Source organism: Bradysia coprophila, unplaced genomic scaffold (genome assembly GCF_014529535.1).
Source record: "Bradysia coprophila strain Holo2 unplaced genomic scaffold, BU_Bcop_v1 contig_200, whole genome shotgun sequence".
Lineage (NCBI taxonomy): Eukaryota > Metazoa > Arthropoda > Insecta > Diptera > Sciaridae > Bradysia > Bradysia coprophila.
Genome location: NW_023503464.1, coordinates 439,102 through 460,989, shown reverse-complemented (window position 1 = coordinate 460,989; position 21,888 = coordinate 439,102). Strand labels below are relative to the sequence as shown.

The 21,888-nt window shown below is 39.1% G+C and overlaps 1 protein-coding gene, 2 long non-coding RNA genes and 1 pseudogene across 5 annotated transcripts in view; 2 read left to right on the top strand and 2 right to left on the bottom strand.

The window, feature by feature from the left end:
* The window catches only part of LOC119075331 (6-phosphofructo-2-kinase/fructose-2,6-bisphosphatase-like), a 61,033-nt gene extending 56,057 nt beyond the window's left edge, over positions 1-4,976 (top strand). Inside the window, exons 1-6 of one of the 2 annotated variants that reach the window (XM_037181759.1) lie at positions 1,318-1,454; positions 1,630-1,776; positions 2,311-2,390; positions 2,606-3,130; positions 3,193-3,648; positions 4,812-4,976. In XM_037181759.1, coding sequence (XP_037037654.1) covers positions 1,406-1,454; positions 1,630-1,776; positions 2,311-2,390; positions 2,606-3,130; positions 3,193-3,648; positions 4,812-4,898 — 1,344 coding nt within the window. In that variant the 5' untranslated portion in view covers positions 1,318-1,405 and the 3' untranslated portion in view covers positions 4,899-4,976. Of the gene's footprint in view, positions 1-1,317; positions 1,455-1,629; positions 1,777-2,310; positions 2,391-2,605; positions 3,131-3,192; positions 3,649-4,811 lie in introns of those variants that run through there. The other variant, XM_037181758.1, reaches the window with a different exon arrangement.
* LOC119075368 lies at positions 289-6,869 on the bottom strand. The gene is made up of 3 exons (XR_005087378.1): positions 6,687-6,869; positions 4,121-4,122; positions 289-299 (listed from the first exon to the last, which is right to left on the bottom strand). It is a non-coding gene; the product is annotated as an uncharacterized LOC119075368 (long non-coding RNA).
* Positions 6,870-10,020: 3,151 nt separating this feature from the next.
* On the top strand, positions 10,021-15,589 carry LOC119075315 (annotated as a pseudogene).
* A 2,490-nt stretch (positions 15,590-18,079) lies between these two features.
* Positions 18,080-20,536, bottom strand: LOC119075363. Of its 2 annotated transcripts, none has more exons than XR_005087373.1 (6): positions 20,304-20,536; positions 20,038-20,229; positions 19,767-19,900; positions 19,332-19,706; positions 18,834-19,001; positions 18,080-18,767 (listed from the first exon to the last, which is right to left on the bottom strand). It is a non-coding gene; the product is annotated as an uncharacterized LOC119075363 (long non-coding RNA). The 2 variants fall into 2 exon arrangements; XR_005087372.1 differs by having other exon boundaries at positions 19,548-19,706; positions 20,304-20,531.
* Between the last annotated feature and the right edge of the window lie 1,352 nt (positions 20,537-21,888).

Genomic DNA, 21,888 nt, shown 5'->3' with positions numbered 1-21,888 from the left:
CATGTAGTGACCGTTTGACAAGTGGATCGCCTCCGAGGTTTTGATTTTTGTTTATCAAATTCACGGTTTTTATAGGAAGGTTATGTAGATCAAAAGGGACTTCACCTTGCACGAATTTAGGACCTTGGACACCATTTGGCACTGCAATATCCAAAGTTCTAAAAGAACAGGTTAAGACAACCACGGAGGCGGGTGGCACTAACTTTTATAAACAGATAGTGTGAGAAATCAACTCGAAGGAAATGTTTTTCTCGAAAATTCAGAATTTTGTTTTTGTTAAGTTCCATTTTACATATAAACTTCGCAGCCGTTGACGTAATTGTGGGTCACCGCCTTCGTGATCAACTCATAGTTGTAGTCTCAACCTGTTCTTTCAGAACCTTGGCAATATCTGCAACATCTTCAACATGAAAAAAACTAATTTTCAAAACCTCCTGAAATCCCGTGCTTCCACCTTCGTAGTAAACACATACTGGGTGAGCCAATCTTAATCTATTGACCGTAAAAGTAAACGGTTGTTAGTTTGATCGCGAAACAAACAAACTCGTAGACGCTTGGGAGCCAGTAGAGTATATAATATTGCCTCGTACAAGATTGTACTATTACGTAGGACGGTTGCAATATATTACAAACGTAACTGTGTGTGCATTAGTTGTTTTGACTGGTTTGATTATTTCGCTCGGTTTCGACTCGTTACACAAATCTCACTCTTGTCAAAATCGTAAGTAATAGTATGAGGTCACATGATGCTCACAATGCAGCAACGTGACGTCATTATATTCTTTGGTCTAATCTAATTTTGCATCTTCCTCCTCTACAGCAATTCGATGAGATAGAAATTCTATTGTCATAGCATAATCACTCTGTGAAGGTTTATTGTTTGCAATTAAAAGTTTGTCGTCATCATCATTGCATTGCGGAAAAAAGAGTCCTCTAACGGATTGGCATTGATGTTGTTTACTAATTACCACTTGCCAAACATTTCGATACTTTAATTAATCGTCGTTCGTCATAACATAATAGAATTGGATGAAATTAGATGATCGAAAGGTCGAAAATGAAATGCAGTCAAACATCTGCTATGCTCCCAGCCATTATATGTTTACATTATGCTCGGCTGCTGTTAGAGAATCAATTTATTAAATTGTAAATTTTCGCTAGTTTTAGTTTTTCTAAGCGAGAATGTAAACACTTTTCGGGTACAGGGTGAAAGTTCATCGCTTTCAACTTTTTTTAAATTTATTTTAAATGCGCTTGTCGCTTCATGCTAAATATAGAATCGTGTTGATTCAAGGAAGCTTTCTAGAATTTTGATTCAGTTTCGATTGAACGTTTGAACAATTTGTACATCATTTGAGCATCAGCGAAAATAATTTTCTCTATCACCACTTCCATTCCATTGATTATGGTTTTTATTCAGCGTAAAGTAACCAAAAAATCAGCCGCACCCTCTGGTAAGAAGATCAATCCACCTCAATACAAAAACAAACTAAATTTCCCACTCAATCAGGGACTCTTCTCACATTTATTGAAAGTAGTGCGAAAAGCTCTTTTTCACGCACTAGGGCGGTAAAGAACCACCAATTGAGTATATAATCTCTGACCATTTTCTTTCTGATTTATTTTCAGATTCAAATGAACCATCGCACACAATAACACCATGTCCACTAAAAGCACCCCTTGTTGTGACCATTGTTGGACTGCCATGCCGTGGCAAATCGATGGCAGCCAAACGAATCGCTCGCCACTTAACGTGGAGAGGGGAGTACCCAAAAGGTTTGTAAATCCAAAAAGTGAGCTTCTACCATGCTTATTTTGCATGTGTTGGAACTGCAAGCAAAGCTCAGCGAGTCTGGTTGAACTTGAGCCTGCGGTCGACAACACATCGCATATGCAAAATTAGAGTTTAGACACAAGTTGGGAACAAGATTTTATGTAAATGCGTTTTACGTAGTGTGGTCAGTGTAGTGCGTAAATGGTTATTTATGACATGACATTGAGTGCCTAAAGTACTTTGCACCGTGATTCATAAAATTTAGAAAATTTACCTTTATGATGCTGAGTTGCATAATGTACTTACATTACGCACTAGTGCGTAAAATTGACGTTTGTAATGAGCAACAGGAGTGTGATAAAATTACATAAAATTCTAACTTGTTCCTAACTGGTGCCTAAACTAAAATTTTGAGCAAACGATGTGGTGTTAATCTCGACTTCGCCTCGAGTTGATTAGTCATGAAAATAGTCATTTGCAGATTCGTCTGCCGCTCCGACACGACATAATAGTGATTTTTTATGATTTATTTTCAGTTATTCGTGTGGATGTTAACGCCAAGACAGATACGTTAACCGAGATTATGAATTGGTTCCAAAGTGGTAATAATGTTGCCGTAAGTAACATTCTATATAATATTAAGTCGGTCAGGCCGACAGGACAGGCATCATATGTTTTTGAATAGTACATATGACCATAGGTTAGGATAGAAGTTAGGCTACTAATTCAACTACTCTTGAGAATTAGTCTAAAAATCTAACAAAATCGCACCTTTTGTCACGGCTAGCAATTTGCGTTGTTCGATTAATGAACCCATAATTTCATCCACAGATCGTCGACGGGATGCATTTGACGCGTCAAACACGTCAATTCCTAACAACGTTTTGCAACGAAAAAATATTCCACCATCTGTTCGTCGAGTTCGACTGTGACGAGAAAAGCCTTGAAGACAATATCCGCGAAACGGCCCTTTTCTATAAGAATTTGGACAGCACAATGGATTGGGTGCAGATCTTTCGGGACAAGTTGGTCCATTGCAGCGATCAATACGAAATATGCAAACCGGCCATCGAAGGACCCATGATCACGATAACAAATTCGGAAAATCCACTAGTACATTCGGTGACAGCACGCGGAGTTCAGGGATATCTGCAGACAATGATTTTGGGAGTGTTGTCCATGCCAGTTATTAAGCATCAATTGTACTACTTTACTCGCCACGGTGAATCCGAGTATAATGTGCTGGGTCGCATCGGTGGCGACGCAGATCTTTCGTCGAGAGGCAGAAGTTATGCTGACCTTTTGACGAAATATTTGACTGGTGGAACGAGTTCCGGAGCTATTCCTCCAAAGTTGGTGAGTTTAAATTCAAATTGCTGGGTCTTTATCGAGTGCTTTAACCGTTCCTCGAAATACAGATCTGGACATCAGAACTCTGCAGAACCATTCACACGGTCGAAAAAATTCCCGGACCCCGAGCAGCCATCAGAGATTTGAACGAAATCAACGCTGGAATCTGTGAAGGCTTAACGTACGAAGAGATTCACGAACGATTTCCGCAAGAGTTTGCCTGGCGCGACCAAGACAAATTGAAGTATCGATATCCGCATGGCGAATCCTATCTAGATCTTTTACAACGCGTTGACAGCATCGTACAGGCCCTACTTCCAAAGACAGATGTTCTGGTTGTATCTCATCAGGCGGTGCTCAGATGTATCATGGCCTACTTTATGGGATCGACGCCTGAGGAAGTTCCATACATAAATGTACCGTTGCATACGCTGCTAGCCGTGCGGTCCTATGGCTATGAATTTCAAGTGGAAACAATACCGTTGCAAGTGAAATGTGTGGATACGTTTCGACAACAGCCAAAGGTAATTCTTTTACCAACAAGTTTACTGATAGCCATTGGCCTCGTACACAAATTACGTCATTAAGTGGGAAGGAAACTCGCTCATGTTAGAGAAAATGTAACGGTTCGAGCAAATTTGGATCAATTTTGACATAGTGGGAGGGGGAGTCAGCAAATTCAATAAAACAGCGTACGGCCCACGAACTATGTTTGGAAAAACAATCTTCAAACTTTCTTGAATTTTCCTTAATTTTCACACAAAAAATTGTTTTCCCAAAAACAGTCAATAGTCAAAGGCATGCTGAAAGGCTTTTTAGCGAATGAGAGGCTTTCAGTACTAGCCGCAGTCGAGGTTTCATACATTAGTGTAGCAAAGGCTTTTGATCCACTAGTGCTGGCAAAGTTTTTCACGCACTAGTGCAGGAATGGTTTTCGATGCACTAGTGCAGGAAAGATTTTTCATGAAGACGGGACATTTCTACACGATCAATAACGACTCGTATGATGATATCGTCTGGAAGATACTGGGTGATAAAATATTATATTCTGGGTGATAATATTAGACATATAAAGGCACAAAACTTTTTAGTGACATTAACTTCTAGGTTGATCATTTCAGTACAATATTATCGTCTTCTCTGCGATATTATCGTCTTCTCTGCGATATTATCGTCTTCTTGACGATATTATCGTCTTATCGGCGATATTATCGTCTTATCGGCGATATTATCGTCTTCTCGGCGATATAATCGTCTTCTCGACAATATTATCTTCTTCTCGGTGACATTATCGTCTTCTTAGCACTAAAAGGAAGAGAGGTTTTTCACCCACTAAACGCAGGAAAGATTTTTCACACACTAAAAGCAGGAAAGGCGCACTAGTGCGGAAAAGAACCATCAGTAAAGTATCTAAACGTATCACTGTCGATAACATATGAAAAAGTCGTCTGTGAAAGGTATTTATGCAACTCGAGATCATAATCTTAGAAAACTGCGATCTTTAAATCCATCTGTTGCATAAAACGTTGTATGAATCTCGGTGCGAAGTACTCTATAACGTGTAATTATGACACGAGGCCGCAGGCCGATGTCATAAATAACTATTTAGAGAGTCTTTCAAACACAAACTTTTCGTCAATACATCATTAAGACACCAACTTCAACTTCACCACTTTACTCTTTACAGAACTGCTCACCTGAACGTAGCGAGGCCGATGTCCTTGAAACCGTTCCAGCTCATTTCGACGCAATTGTGCCACATCTTATCAATTAAAAAAAGAACCACCCCCATTACCACCAACCATTTTTACAACCACAAAGATCTATTTATAATTTTCTTGATTTTTTTTAAGAAAAAGAAAAATTCTTGACCGACGAGGAAAAAACGATTTTTGTTGTTCTACGTTCGTAAAAGATTTTTTTTAAATGGAATCATCAACCATGTCGACATTGGTGATATAAAACGCGCATTTTATTATTAAAAATAAAGTAAATAAAACAGAGAGAGAGAGATACGATTTAATTTATCCGCCACAATTACGCAAGAAACTCCCAGAACCAGAAGAAGCATTGCAGTCAGAAGAATGAAAACAGATGGCGTTGCATTGATGCTACCAGATTATAACAGAGAAGCAACATCATCTGTGACAATTTTTCTGATTGATGTTCGTTGTTGTATACGTGCTGTTTAGTTTCTGGCTGGAGTGTATTTTTCTAAGTATTTTTTGTGATTATTTTTGTCGTAATTTCGGATTTTTTTTGTCTTTAAATGTTTGTTTTCAAAACGAACCGCTAATAATGAAGCAAATGGTAAAAGAAAATTCATTTATTTTTGAAGTAACATGAAATTGTACTACAGTGAACGACATCTCAAATGTCTCACTGTCAAATTTTTCTGAGAATTTTATTGTGTCATTGCGAATTCACAATGACATTCTCTGAAAAAAATGACAGTGATACATTTGAGATGTCGTTCACTGTAGAGTCTTATTCTATATTTTAGTCAATAAGGATAAATTGTATGCAGAATTTTACGAGGAAGGCATCGATATAATAGGGGTAAGCCATTATGGTTCGTAAAGTTCGTGAGTCTATCAATTTCTTAGACTTTCGACAAATAAAATATATGGAAGAACTGTCATAAGTTCACGAAATTGCCATACTTACGAACTTTACTAACCATAAGGGTTCACCCGTAATAAACAACTTGTTGTTGCTGTAACTACATAACAGACGGACAAACACTTTTTTGCTAAAACGAAGGAACTGGAACATTTTCAATGTCCAAAAAAAATTGTTTTCTAACAAAATGAGAAATTAATAATTGAAAATGAATATCAATCACTGCCTTGCTCATTAAATTTGGTTTGCAATAAAAATGAAATTTATTTACAATTGGATCTACCTTGTAGTTTATGCGGTAGAGGTCTCAATATTATAATCTCTTGTAAGCGGAAAGGCAAATAGACAACAAAAACAAACCAAAAACACGTTTTTTCATTTTTTTTTTTCTATTCTACACGCCCTCCAACCGGAAGAAATTACTGCATTAATGCAATCTAGGGTGTTTCTCGATGGGCAATTGTTTACTGAGGGGAGAAAATAGGAAATTCTAACAAGAGCGATGTTTCACTCGAGTTAGAATTTCCTATTCTCCACGAAGCAAATTATAAACAAAGTGACAGTTTAAGTGAAAAATGTCTATTTTCTCCCCACGGGATAGAGAGCGCTGCACTTTTCTTACTAGAAATGTCATTCAACAGCAATCGTCAGTAAATAGTAATTTACGTATCTGTGGTGGACGGTATATTTTTAGGAAAGTGCCTAAAGTAAACCGTCCGAAACAAATGCGTTTACAACTTTTCATGCTGAAAGCCTATATTACGGGAAAAGTTCCGTAATTAATGTGTAAGGCATGATAGCCGCAATTTTCTCCATGGCGCATGGAGGAGAGAAAATAAGGTAACTCACACATATGATAAAGCAATCGAGGGGTAAACCACTCTATTTTTTGACGTGATTAACATGATTAACATGATTAACCAGTGATTAACATGATGACGAATTGCTGATTAACCAGCATTTGACCGGGGGAATCGTCGCAAAACTACAAATAAACGTGAAATATAGCGGTTAATCAATGTTAATCACCGATTAACCGTTTGGATTCACAAAACTTATGTTTCTGATTAACAGATTAACTGATTAACCATGTTAATCACAAAATAGTGGTTTACCCCTCGAAAGCAATTGCTTCCGCTTACCCTCGTAAATCTCTCCTATATCATCAATAAAATTTGTTACATAGTCTAGATCACTTTGTTTAACTCTTTACCATATTACGCCCCAGAGAGTGACGAAATTTTTTTGTTAGAGACGTTGGAGGGATTTACGGTGGTAAGAGAAGGAATATCTATTGAGAAACACTCTAATGCACTCTCTAGCATCGAAGGTAACTCTGACGTAAGTCAAATAGGAATGACTAAATGAACGAATTGCAACCGCGCATAGCGGAAATGAACCAAACATACTTATGTCGGATATACACTTTTTTCCAAGGTTCTGTAAGAACAGGTTAAGACACTTCTGAGTTGATCACGAAGGCCTTTTTCTGTGGCGCCAGCTAGGTATGAGAAAATCTATAGATCATCTTCAATGCAGTTTGAAATGCCATCCCACGTCAAGAAATGCCATCCACGTCAAGAAATGCCATCCACGTTAAAAAAATCTCATTCATCTCATAAATGAACGAAACATTTAACATGGCCTTATACATCGCAAATGTGTACAGCGCGATGAACTGGCCGATCTTTAAATCTTTCAGAACCTTGATTTTTTTCATCATAGAAATTAGTGCAGTCTGTTGAGCGTGAAAATTGCGATCACAATCAATACAAGTGCCTACATTTAGGCGAGACATCAATTCATCCACCTTCGTTACGTGAGTATTTGCGTAGTTCGGAATCAGAAGTCATGTTACGCCGGTGGCACAGGACTGCACTTTTTATTAGCCGTAAACGACTCTGTTAAAATGCATTAAGTGCTTTCTTATAAGAAATATTAAACGTATAGGTTTGTTCCAAGGCCATTTGAATTGTCAAATTTCATCCACAGAACCATAACCTCAATAATATTTCTGTGTAAATCGCGTTGTCAAAGTTCGTATTTACAGTTACTTGGAACAAATCGGTGTTTAAGTAGAGCAAGATGGAAAATCAACTCGGGGTCTGCTGTCATCGATAATTCAAAAGAATCTGACAGCAGATCCCGAGATGGAACAATATGTTGTCGTTTCGCCATCTCTCTCACTTAAACACTCTATAAATAGCGGCAGAGTCGAAATTTTGCTTGATTTTTGCAAGTGGTTCCAGGTGGCTCCGGGTGGTTCCCGTGGTCCAATCGAAAAGTGATGCATGGAAGGTGCCCCTTATTTTTGATAATGAACAAGTCGTACATACATCATCCGTAGAGTGTGTGTTGTTCGTATTGAGGCTATTTACGATTTACGTTTCCATTCCACTCAACAAAAAGTACTCCGTGAGAGAGTCGTGATAGAGCAAGCTGTCAAATAAACAAAGCAAAAATTGAAAAAAATTAATTTTGTCTCTCACACTGAGTACTTTTTTTTGGTAAGAGGAAACTAAGCGTTAGACTAAACAAATTTTTGATATTAAATTTCATATTACATTTCTTCACACACTTATAGTGTGGGTCTGGTTGAAGCAGAGAGATGCGATAGCGAAGTGAGTGAAATGTTTTGTTTCAGTGGTAATTTCTTAAAGTGACCGTAGTGTGAGATTTAATATTATAGCAATTTAGTCACAGCACAACTGTTGATAGTTTAACAGGCTTTTCGAACTTATAGTAAAGAACATGCGTAATAGAGTAAAATTCGAAATATTCTGAGCGAAATTCACTGAAAAATCATAAACAAAATAACTCTCATCTCCGGGTGTTTTCAAAAGTTTGATACGATCATATTGTTCAAATTTCGGTTTAGATTTGTATAAAAAATTAAAAACTTACATTGATTTCACTTAATAATCGGTAATTAACTGCACAACTAATATATACGTGACAAACGAAAAATTTGAAAATGCGAAGTGAAGAATTTCTTGTATTGTGAGAGAAGACCCATATACTCATGTATATAGTTAACTGCTTGCCGTGTGTGAAAGGTTAAGATTAGTACACAATTCATGCGAAGAAGGTTGACATAAAATGTATGAGCCATCTGTCAAATATTTTGAGTGCTTAATGTAAAACTGACATTTTGCATCACCGTTTCACGAACTATGTATAGTGTACTCTCTTCGTTAAGTTGAGTTCACAGTCGTCCGTTTTGCCATTGTTTACACGACTTTTTCACTGTTTTATTCCAACTATCAAGTAAACGGCTGGAAAACGGACAACTGTGAGGTCACCTTTAGCAATTTCTCTTCCTTCCCCCTTTCTTGCACGATCCTCAGAATCCTTATGAAAAACCAAAATTTTTCATTTTTGATACAGTGGGTTGTTTTTAGTTTGGAACATATTTGCGATTTTTTTGGAGTTTTAAAAGTCATCGACGTTCCCAGTCAACAAAGTGTTTCCAGGTTATGATATTTTGAAAATCCCTATAGGGAATTCTTAGCGAATTCAAATTTTACGCCAAAATATCGTAAACTGAGAATCACTTTTGACTTGAAACATCGATGACTTTCAAAACACTGATATATATCTGTCCTATCTGAAGATGAACCAACTGTATAAGCAGATTTTTTTTCCGCACATTTTACGATAGCTTTGCATAATTCCTGATTTCCCCTTAAGAAAAAACCACTCCGTTTGGTCTCCGTTTACTCTTTAAACAATATAAAAGAGGCGTGGTTTAGGTAAACTGAGGCTAAACAAAGTGGTTTTTTTGTAAGTGGAAACCATCGATATAATATAGAGTAGATAAGTAATGTCAAAGTAACTTTATGCAGAAAGATCACATGGATGTATGTGTAACGTAACGTACGTTTTGAGAAAGCGCGCGAAATAATGTCATACAAATATTTGAAAATAATTCAAATTCTGCATTTCTCAATTTCCTTTTCGTTTTGTGTTGTGATTCGTATTTTTTGCACTTGTATGTGTGCTATATTTTCGAAATTTCGTTCTTCGTGTCTTATCTGCAGTATATATTATCGATGGTGGAAACCATACTTAAAATTAAATTAATTTAATTAAAATTGAATTTAAATGACAGTTTGAATTAAAACAATGCAAAAGTCATATAAGCTAAACGGTGAGCCTAATCGGAAGCAAAAGGGACCACTTTGAATTCGACTTAATGCATAAATAGCGCGTACAATAATGTCCGGTGACAAGTTAAACTTAACGAAGATTTACTGTACGAGCTCTAAAAAGTGACGGCAGTGATCGTTAAGATCTTTGACGTAACGCACATTGTATTTCACAGTTAGCAATTGCGTGATTATTCAAGAGCAATAACTATTGAGGTGCAGGTTCCATAAAATTATATCTTTTCGGTAAATATTTGATTTGATTTTTGTATGTTTGATGGAAAAGTGAATTAAAGAGTAAACACTGTTCGCTTAACAGAATGACCGTTTTTTCGTTCACAGAGTTGAAGTACATTGCCATAAAATGGAACACTTTATTAGCTTGATGATCAACCCGTTACTCCGCCGAAGAACGGAGAGTAAGTTTCTTTTGGTATAATCAATTCATACTGTTGTTGTTTTGACTAAATTTAAAACGGAAAACCAGCCAAACGTAATCTAAACTTCGAAAATTTATTAAACTTTAACTTTCGGTACGCGTACGGGCTGCAATGTTCATGCATTCAAAAGGGAAAATCAATTTTTAAGTGAAATGAATGGGTGCGACGATTTCCGAGAATTGTTTTTTAGGGAGAGCTTTGATATGATGATTCAAGTGCAGAGAGCAAAAGAGAATAAGCAATCCAGTCAATTATAGATCGTCTCTAAGTTACAGTACATTCAGACGTAACCTCGGAGGCCCATAAACATTAGGGTAGCCCGGAATAAAAAGTTTCAGAATTCAAATGCTGTTACCGCACACAGAATGTATTGTACCACAAGAAAAAATGTTTAGAGATAAATGCAATGAGTTAAAGTACGAGAACCACTTTTTTGGGGAAGCTGTTTTTATCAACTTGACTCACCCAACTAACCTGATCGATCTAAAACTAATTTTTAAACAACAATCTCATTTCGGGGAAAACGTTAACGTTACCGAAATCGGTTCAGATTTAGTAAAAATATCTGGAAAGGTATTTGTAAGGCTGAAAACAAACGAGGCATTCAAAATGTGTTTTGGTCCTAGTTTTCATGACGAGATTGTCGCAACTGTCAAACAAAGTTAGAAATTTCTCTATCGAAAAATGCGATTGCTGCATTTGTCAATGAAAACTAAGCCCAAAACACATTATCAATGTCTCGTTTGTTTTCAACCAAACGTAACTTAACGACCTACCACTTGTCCACTGAATCGCCCAAAATTCAAATTCTAAATCCCACTTACGGTTTTGAAAACATCTTCGACGATAGTTATAATTTATCGTGGAAAAGAGCACAGTGGTGGTTTCAAGATTGTAATTCAAAAAAGGGTCGAAATCGACGCCACCCTAATGACTAATGAATATAAAGAGCAATGTCTGTCTATTGCGTTTTGCCATATTATTACACCACGAAAAACTCCGGTTCTCCGACCTTTATTGTCTCTAAAGAAAGGCTCCACAGAGATTCTTTAGAAATCGGACGCAGTTTCCTGCGGAAATTTTAATGTGTGTCCTGAAAGAAATTGGTCCCTAGAAGCCAAGACCACCTTCAACAAAATTCCTCGACGCTTGTGTGACTAGTGGGAGATGATCAAAACCATGCACTTCCCTTATGGAGCTCGTTTCAGATACATGAACGCTACATAGTAGTGCGAGGTGTCGTTGGAAAGGTAATTGTGAGTACTTTCGGGCAGATAGAATCTTACTTTTTCGTAATAGTATGGCAGGAATGTCATACCATAGCCTTATGATAGACTCAAAATGCCTGGGGCTAACTGGTATACGACAAAGTCCACAATTAACAAAAATAAATTTTCGAAATCTTTTAGAATGGATTCCCATAGCGAGCTGTGACCCAGATTCTTTGTTTCGAAATAGCATTTTCTAAAAGCAAAAAATTCGCTCAAACAGCACAAACACCGAAATCAGCACCGACGACAACAGCACCGACAACATCAGCACCGATGACATCTGCACTGACAACATCAGCACCGACAACATCAGCACCGACGACATCAGCTCCATCAGCTATAGCAGGTTCTAGCAATACAGACGGTCGACCAGATGGTGCCATTACGCGTCCGCGTCGACCGAATCCAGGACGAGATGGTTATCCCATTCTACTTCGTGCCAATCTTTTTCAAGTGTCTATGCCACCCGGTTATATACATCGTTATGACATCAGCATAGAGCCGGACAAGTGTCCGCGAACATTTAATCGGGCAATTGTCGAGACAATGGTTGCCGTATACGGTAAAGTGTTTGGTGTGCGGAAACCCGTATTCGACGGCAGGAACAACTTGTACACACGAGATCCGCTGCCGATTGATGGAAAGGATCGCTTAGATTTGGAAGTTATGATGCGAGGTTTGGAATAAACGTTCCGGCAATTTCCTCTTTCTCATTTAGCAAAACCGAAAATCGTTTAGGTGCGACAGCAGACCATCTGTTCACAGTCTCAATCAAACGGGTTGCGCAAATGTCGTTGGTTAATTTGGAAGAAGCATTGAAAGGGGGTACTCGTCGAATTCGACACGACACAGTACGAGCTCTGGATGCTGTTACGAGACACGTATCAAGCATGACTTACGTACCAGTCGGTCGAAGTTTCTTCGGTTCACCTGATGGACATGGTACATCGTTAAGCGGTGGCCGTGAAGTATGGTTCGGTTATCATCAAAGTGTGCGACCATCACAAGGCAAAATGATGGTAAACATCGATGGTATATGTTACAATGTCAACCAGTGTGTGGTGTGTGCATCTCCTCAATTTTTTTTTTCTTTGGTTTTTCCAGTATGTGCGTCGGTATTTTCCAAAGCCCAACCGGTTACTGATTTTCTGTGTGAAGTGTTGGCCATTCGAGATATACTGGAGCAAAAGACTCCACTCTCCGATTCACGGCGTGGCGTATTTAGGAAAAAAAATCAAAGATCTGCAAATTGAAGTAACTCATCGTGGAACCAGCCGACGTAAATATCGCGTGTGCAACGTAACTAGACCACCGGCAGCAATGCAGACGTGAGTTTAACCGGGTTTTGTGGATTGAGACAATCTCGAATATTCTCGACAAAGCGAAAACTCTATTCCAGATTCCCACTGCGATTGGAAAATGGTGAAACTGTCGAGTGTACCGTCGGGAAATATTTCTTAGACAAATACCAAATCCAATTGAAGCATCCCCATTTGCAATGTCTGCAAGTTGGACGGGAGGAAGAACATATTTACTTTCCATTTGAACTGTGCAGTATCGTTGCCGGCCAGCTATGCCGGTCGAAAAAAATGACCGACATGCAACGATCAACAATGAATAAGGAAACAGCCTGCTCAGCTCCTGATCGGTATACGCTATTTTGATCCCTTTTGTTTGTCAGAACATTACAAGTTACAATTCCGCAGGGAACGACAAATCAATAATCTCGTGGTCCGACAGGTCTTCAACAACGATGATGAATACGTGCAGGGATTCGGTATAACCATTTCGAATAGCATGATGGAAGTCAATGGCAGAGTCTTACAACCGCCCATAGTACAATATGCTGGTCGCGGTCCCAGTGCGATGGCACGAGTAAGTATAACAACCGCTGCAACCTCACATACAGCCCATTCATACACTTAGTAAATGAAACGGTCGACTATAATTAAGGCTCTGAACCGCTTCGGGCTAACCTGTTCCAATTCAGTTTGGCCTGAAACGGATTTCAACCTGAACCTGAACCTGGCTGAACTTTTACTGTAGGATTTGACCCGAACATGACTTGAATTTCAAGATGGATCAGGTCGGGTTAACCTGAAATTTTTGCACCAAAAATCACAAATTTTTCGGAAGAATTTTGGGTTAACCGAACCTGACCTGATCCACTCCGAAAATTTCAGGTTCTGAGAGTGAAAGTTCAAATTTCGTGTCAGATTCAGGCTCGTGTCCAGTGTCGAACCTGAATTTCAGGTCCCGAAATCTTAGTTCAGGTTCAGGTTCCGGTTAGACTGAATCCGATCCGTTCCGAGCATTAATCAATCATTTCAAAACAGCCCAATCACGGAGTGTGGGATATGCGCGGCAAAAGGCTTTACACTGGAAAGGAAATAAGTGTCTGGGCTATTGCATGCTTTGCACCGCAGAGAGCCGCAAGTTCGGATAATTTGAAGAAATTCAGCGAGCAGCTGCAAAAGGTTTCTGACAAGGTCGGCATGCCAATCGTTCGACCACCGTCTTTCTGTAAATATGCTTCTGGTGCAGATCAGGTTGAACCACTGTTGCGTTACCTTCAAAAACAATTTGCTGCACTACAATTGGTTGTGGTGATTTTGTCGGGAAAGACTGAAGTTTATGGTAGGTTCAAACTGCAAGTTATTTCGTTAGTCACGGGACATTTGTGGTTTGCTGATGCTTATAGTGGGACAGCACGCAGTTGTAGAAATGTTGCATGACTGACGATTTAACTGTAGCAGTTATAACGCTTCATTCGTCTTCATTTTCCGTTTCTGTTGAACAGCTGAAGTGAAACGTGTCGGTGACACTGTGGTCGGCATAGCCACACAATGTCTACAAGTCAGAAATGTTATCAACCCGTACGACCTGATGCTATCGAATCTTTGCTTAAAGATAAACGTGAAATTGGGCGGAATCAATTCGATCACTGAACCACCATTCCGACCAAGTGTAAGCGCAGTCAATCGTCGAAATCTGCGAACTTTAACTAACTTCGCTTTGGCGTGTTTCACTTCTTCTAGGAACCGATAATATTCCTTGGCGCTGACGTCACCCATCCACCAATCGGAAACTTTACCAAGCCATCCATTGCGGCTGTTGTTGGATCGATGGATTCACATCCGTCACGATATGCAGCCACTGTGCGGATGCAAGACAATCGGCAAGAAATTATCCAAGAGTTGAGTGGTATGACTCGTGAGCTGTTGCTAATGTTTTTCAAAGCGACGGGTGGCCTCAAACCGAAGCGAATAATTTTCTACCGGGACGGTCTACCCAATGGTCAGTTCCCACATGTTTTGAAACACGAACTAGCTGCATTACGTGAAGCATGCCGTTCATTGGAAGCTGATTATCGGCCTGGCATTACAGTGATTGTCGTACAGAAAAGACATCACCACACAAGACTGTTCTGTGCCGATAAGAAACAAGCAAGCGGAAACTTGGGTAACATACCACCTGGTACAGTGGTCGACGTAAACATTACCCATCCGACGCATTTCGATTTTTACTTGTGCAGTCATCAGGGCACTCTGGTAAAATGTGGTTTGGATATCCGAATCAGGTGAATCTTTTCATCGTCTCAATTTAATCGAACAGGGAACAAGTCGCCCGGCTCTCTATCACGTTTTGTGGGACGACAATGAATTTTCTTCCGACGAACTGCAACGGCTGACATATCAATTATGTCATACGTATGCCAGGTGTACGAAATCGATTTCGATTCCGGCCCCAGTCTACTATGCACATCTGGCAGCGTTTCGAGCACGGTTAGTTCTGTCGATCTGTCGCATCGAGAGTCATTTTTAACAAATCATTTTGCAGAATTCATCTGGTGGAATTCGAACGGGATTCCAAAGAGCGTGCGGAACGAACACTGGAAGAGTTGGCGCGTGTGATAACCGTTCATCCGCAATCGAAAGATGTTATGTACTTTGCGTGAGCATGGGCAATCAGATCGACTACACGCGAAGCAAATTGGTTGCACCTCCTTGTTAACTTTCTTAAATCAATTTTCAAGGATTGTATCGAGAATCTAATTAACATGTTTAAATAAAAAAACATGAAACGTTAGACGTGTATCGATTATTATTAGATGTCCAGCATCAGTGCAAAACTAGGTATAGTTCTCGTACCAGATTTGTCAAAAAACGCCTTATTGACTCTTTCTCAAGAGATTGTGATAAATTATTCATTTCTAAAAGGTTTGAGCTATCACACGCCCATATCTGATACAATTTATCCGAGCTAAGCATATTCTCAGATATTCTGGAGGCCATATTGGAAGCCATCTTGACTGACAAATTTAATTTCCTAACAAATGATTTTGATTTTTAAATTTCGTATCTCAAAAGACCGACTCGAATGCGGTGCCATCACTGATTTTTGCGGTAGTGACGATAACAATTTCCACAATCTATATGAGAGAAATAACAACGAGACTAGTGCCTTACGTCCATTTTGCGTTCGCCGCAAATAGATCATCTTCAAGGCCGTTTGAAATGCCATACACGATAAGAAATGCCATACACGATAAGAAATGCCATCCACGTTAAAAAAATCTCATGCAAATGAATGAATGAACGAAACATTTAACGAACCTTAAGTGAGGTTATGTGTGAAAGTACCGTATGTTGAAGATGATCTATTTTACCTTTACATTAGGGGTGGTCGATTTCTCTCGGTCGAAAGTGATACTGGTCCACCGCCAAACATTTTAGTGGTCCATTGACCCAGAGAATTTCCTATTTTGTCCTCTTGAATAACAAATAACTATCAATACTCGATAGAACCATTTCTTGATACTGCACTTTATTTTTTTGAATTTACAGAATTTTATAAATGAAATGAACAGCCACCTGCGAAATATTTTTATTTGTAGCGACAAGTTCCGGGTGGAATTTAATTTACAGCGTCTTGTTTTGTAATGTTACTGCAGCTACACATCGCGACGCGAAAAAAACCAAGGTAAATATAGTGAGGAGGTAATGCCACTCAGACGCGCGGCCTAGCACATAAGTTCGATGCCAATGACATCTTTTTTTAAAATGGTTGACTACGATTTACTTGTATTTCACAAAAATATTTTCAGTTGTGAGATACAGATGGCTTCGTGCCACCGCACATCTGATTCGGTTATATATGGCATTACCTCCTCACTATATTTACCTTGAAAAAAACCTAATTAAAATTTTTCTTTGGGTATACTGTAAAATTTGACAGACGAACAAAATGAAAAATTGAATTAGGTCTCTTTCGCGTTGGTAAAGCTCAGTTCCAAGGCGACACGAATTAATATTTATATGAAACCGATCTCTGTGAATGAAGTCGTGTTCGCTCGGCCGGTGAAACTTCGTGTTTACAGTTACTTGGAACTTATATATAACATACAACACAAACAAACCTAAGCGGCAGCTCTTATAGATCTCTTCGTTTGGTGAAACTGATGACGGAAACGTGAGGAATGGTGGGGAAAAGTGTGCAAACTAATTGAAACCAACTTCACAATTTCACATAGTAATGAATAAATGAGTGCGTCCAATTCTTTGAAATGAATGTAAATGAACTAAATACCAAGGTTCTGAAAGAACCAGGTTAAGACAACTCTGAGTTGATCACGAAGGCGGTGACACACAAATTGAGCTCAGCGGATACGAAGTTTATATGAAAAAGGCAACGTAACAAAACCAAAATTCCGAATTTTCCTAGAAAACATTTTCTTCAAGTTGATTTCACAAACAATCTGTACTGAGTGCGTTTATAGATGTCGGTGTCACCCGCCTTCGTAGGTGTCTTAACCTGGTTCTTTCAGAACCTTGCTAAATACGGGGAATTCCGTTAGAAGTAAAGTTGGTTGTCATTAGTTTGCACACAAAACCGAACCGTCGATCGTCACGCCAGCGGTCATTTTAGTGATCTATAGTTATCACTAAAGCTCAAAACGCACGGAGGCATCAAAAACGCGTTTCAATCAAAATTCTATTTGTTATAGCTTCGTTAAACATCAAAGAACAAAGAAAATTTTGGTCGAAACACGTTTTCGATGCCTCGTGTGTTTTGAGACTTAAAGCCTCCAAATTTGACACTTGTCAATTTAGTGTTAGTACTAGCTACAGTGCTGTGACTGGACCCTTTTATTCGAGAAATATGGATGAAATTCTTAGCAGGGCGCAGGGCCTATTTCCAAAATTATTTTATGTTGAAAATTTCGAGAGAGTCAAATTTTTCAAGAATACATTTCCCGAAAATCGGTACTGGTCCTGTCGTATGGACGTTAGCTTCTCATTAAACTCTTCAATCCAACAGTTATAAATGATGTCACATTCACAAACTCCTGTTTTCAGTCCTCGATTTTGTTTCGATGAATCGACGGATTCGTTCTAAACAGCCTCGATGAAGCGAGGCTGTTTAATTCGTTCAAATTAAATGGAATTGTGAAAATAAAATTCTTAGCGGTTGTGTGTGTGTCAATAAATGCATTTTATTTTGTAACAAATCTCGGTAATCTCGGTAGGTCACTTAATCGTCTCCATTTTGGTAACTTGCATTGCCGTTGACCTTTACAATGCTCACAGCCATGATTTACCAGGAATTTAAAGAGTGTAAAATGTGACGCAAGTCCCTGTACGTTACATACTTCCTGAATCAGGAATCCTGATACATCGTTGGAAAAAACGCGCATTACGCTAATGTCAAGATTGGTCCACGTACGTCAATGTACGCACGCCGTAGGGAAAAAGTGTAAAGAAAGGTCCGTTCTTGAATGGTAATCTACGGGGACGTCAAGAGCATTGGTCATATTCTGTCATAAATGTCTACAGGAAGGTAGAAGCCACAAACTTTCTTTTTAATTATGGAACAAGGCTACAAAGTAACGAAAGGTTATGCCTCAATACCTTGTCACCCAATCCATTTAAAAATTGTTTTGAACAAAAGGGGAGAATTTAAAAACTTGCTGTAAATAGTACACGCAAGTAGTGTACGACATGACTGTGAATTTTTTACTTGCAATGGGACTTGCGTCACGGGCGCTTCGTTAACGCATAACTATGATAAGCAGCGCCACTATCCCAAGAAAAGTGAGAATACAAAATACGGTCCCGACGTATCTGTCGTCATCAGCCACTTTTTGCTTCATTGTAGTTTTCTGGAAAAAGTTTGCCAAAAAGTTTAAAACTTAGAAAATTAGAAAAGCGAACTGCCTCCTTATTACAAATGCAATGGCAGCTGCTGTGCATAGCAGTTGTTCCTCCTCAGTGATCCCAGTGTGTGGATGAAATATTATTTTTACATTGAATTCGGTCATATCATCAGTGGTGGCTTCGACATTGGGCATTTGAATGTTACACATTGGGGTGGGCGACGATTTATTGCGAAATATCTGCAGATAGAAACAGTCGATCAATTGAATTGGAGGCGGATACTCTTTTGTGATGAACAAGAAGTCTTAAGAACAGTTTCTGTTTACAAACTTCCGGTCCGGACTGGCTACTCAAAAGCCAAAAGTCGGGCGTGAATGACCAAAATTGTCAGATAAAAAAGCTTTCGGACAACGCCCGAGTGCCCATAGAGCCAGTCCGGGCCTGTTACAAGCTTAAATCGAGTGGCGAAACTTTCGGTGTCCAATCAACTGCATTGAAGGTTTTGGTTTTATCGACACTCTTATTGTCGCAACTTCAACGGGATATCATGATATCAAGGCTTGACTTACCAAAATTTGATTCTCAGCAACAAAAAATCAATTTTCAGTTCAGCTTCATGGACCGCACAATAATGTGTCCTCAATGAGGACACCTCATGTCAATTGATTCAACATTTTGAGGAAGGACGAGTGCTACCTCTACGATTTTTGTCTTGAATCGGTTTTAGAGGCAACGTTCACTCAGCATGCGTTTACGACATCAACGTTAGTCTAGTCACAACTTACTGCATAGTCACCGACTCTCAACGAGTTCACAGTAATTGGTATACCGTTTCCGCGAAGAATTTGCAGTGATGTGCGTGCAGATGAACTACTCTAGGTCACTTTTATCGTACCGATGCCGGTATGATTATGGACCACAGCATATGTATGAACGTGAGCTCTCTGGAATGAGATTTCGAGATCAGTGATCAATCGATAAGATCAAAACGAAAGTTTCCTTACATTTACTTGATCTATCGATCGCTCGATGATCTTTAACATCTCCGTTCCATTTACATTTTGTACAACGATATGATGACTGGTTGTGTCTCCTTTTGCTTGCAGTGATCCGTCCAAATCACGGATCAAAAATGAACCTGAGGAAGGAACTTATTTAGCCGATGTCTATTCGAGTGCGATTTTCAAATGTGCCAGGCGACACTAAAATTCTGGTTCAGTCGACGAGCACATTCACCATCACAAGATCTCCTTATGGAGGCACACTAAACTGTACCGACGGATGAAGCATTATGTTCAAATTGAACGTGCGTCGCCACACCGAATATACTTGAAAACGGTATTTCTTGCATCCTCGCTTCCAATGGAGGTGCGGTGGGCGGGTGACTCATTTTCATGACTTCATTATAGGGTGGTGGATCGTTTGGAATGTCTATGTGTATTCCGTGTAAATAAGCGGAGGCAACTTCTGAAAGGACACATCTTTCAGCAAAACATTTCTAATCGGAAAAATGGTCATAGACCATGGTCGGCAGAACTAACCGGTAGATGACATTCTAGTGATCTGGTGGTTGTAGAATTTTGATAATTGTCTCAAAAGTGTCTAAAACTATAAGGCATGTGTGTTTCGATCTTCCGTTGAGAGTATGACCTCCTCTTCCAGCTTAATCAACAAATTATAATCTTCACTTTGACCTAAAAGGTCAACTAACTCTGTATGATTCCAATAAAAATGAATTGTAAACAAAAATATTCTCAAAAAATGACATCTTTTGACAGCTTCGAAGTGATCTCCCCCTTAACATTTTATACCAACCTGTTAGGTTCATCAGCGCCATCTCTATGTCAAATGTTCCGAGGTGAATTTTTTGAAACTGGAAAAGTGGTTTCCTAACTTTAGTCATAAAAGACGAATTAGATCGAGTGAATCTACTGCTAAAAGGACGTGAGTGAACAGATTGTTAGCCCCGTACGAAGTGCAAAGGGGCTCATAGGATTACGATGCCGTGTGTAATTGATGGAATTCGAAGCAGACGGTAAGGGCAAAGTGTTTGCCTATGTTCATAGATAACGAATCCGCAATAAAAATTTTGTCTGTCCGTCTGTCCGTCTGTCACGTCGATATCTTGAGTAAATCAAATCCGATTTCAAAATTTTTTTTTTCCCTGAAAGGTAGTTGAAATAGTGAGGCTAAGTTCGAAGATGGGCGATTTTGGGCCGACCCCTCCAAAGCTGGGGCCCCATAAGTGCTTTAACTTTTTCCAAAGATTTCTCAGGCCATTTAAAGGCTACACTTGTAAGTGATACATCAAATGAAAGGTATTTACAATACCTATCCACAAAAAAAAAGTTTATGGAAATTGGATGACCGACTCGTGAGTTAGACCCCTTGGTGTGAACTAGGTACAGGGCGGCAATCCGTTTTTGCTTGTAGGTTAGTCAAATTTGAACGGATTTAGATGGATTTTGATTTATTAGATAGGTATTGACCGTACCAATCAGGGAAAAAAAAGTTTATGAAATTGGATGACCGACTCGTGAGTTAGACCCCTTGGTGTGAACTAGGTACAGGGCGGCAATCCGTTTTTGCTTGTAGGTTAGTCAAATTTGAACGGATTTAGATGGATTTTGATTTATTAGATAGGTATTGACCGTACCAATCAGGGAAAAAAAAGTTTATGAAATTCGGTTTACCGGAGCGTGAGCTAGGTCTATTGGAGTGAGCTTATATGTGGCTACTCGGCCGTACAGTGAAGGTGGTTTATTGTTAATATCTCGAGTAAAATTTAACCGAATTTCATGAATTTTTTTTTTGTTTGAAAGGTACTAGTGAATGTAAAGCAGCCGTTGTACTTTCCACCTCCTAACAAAATGGCCGTCGGCCGCCATTTTGGATTTTTGTAAAATCAATATAAATAGGTGAAAATGATAATTCCAAAATCACTGATCAGTGGGAAGTGTAGTTTGTGTTACTTTTAAAAGGAACGTCGTACGGGGCTTCGTAATTGCGCTATGGGGCCGTTCATAAATTACGTAACGCAAATACCCGGGGGGGGGGGGGGGGGTGTTGACCTGGCGTTACGGTCCATACATTTTTTTTAAAGTTCCATACATTTTAGCGTTACAG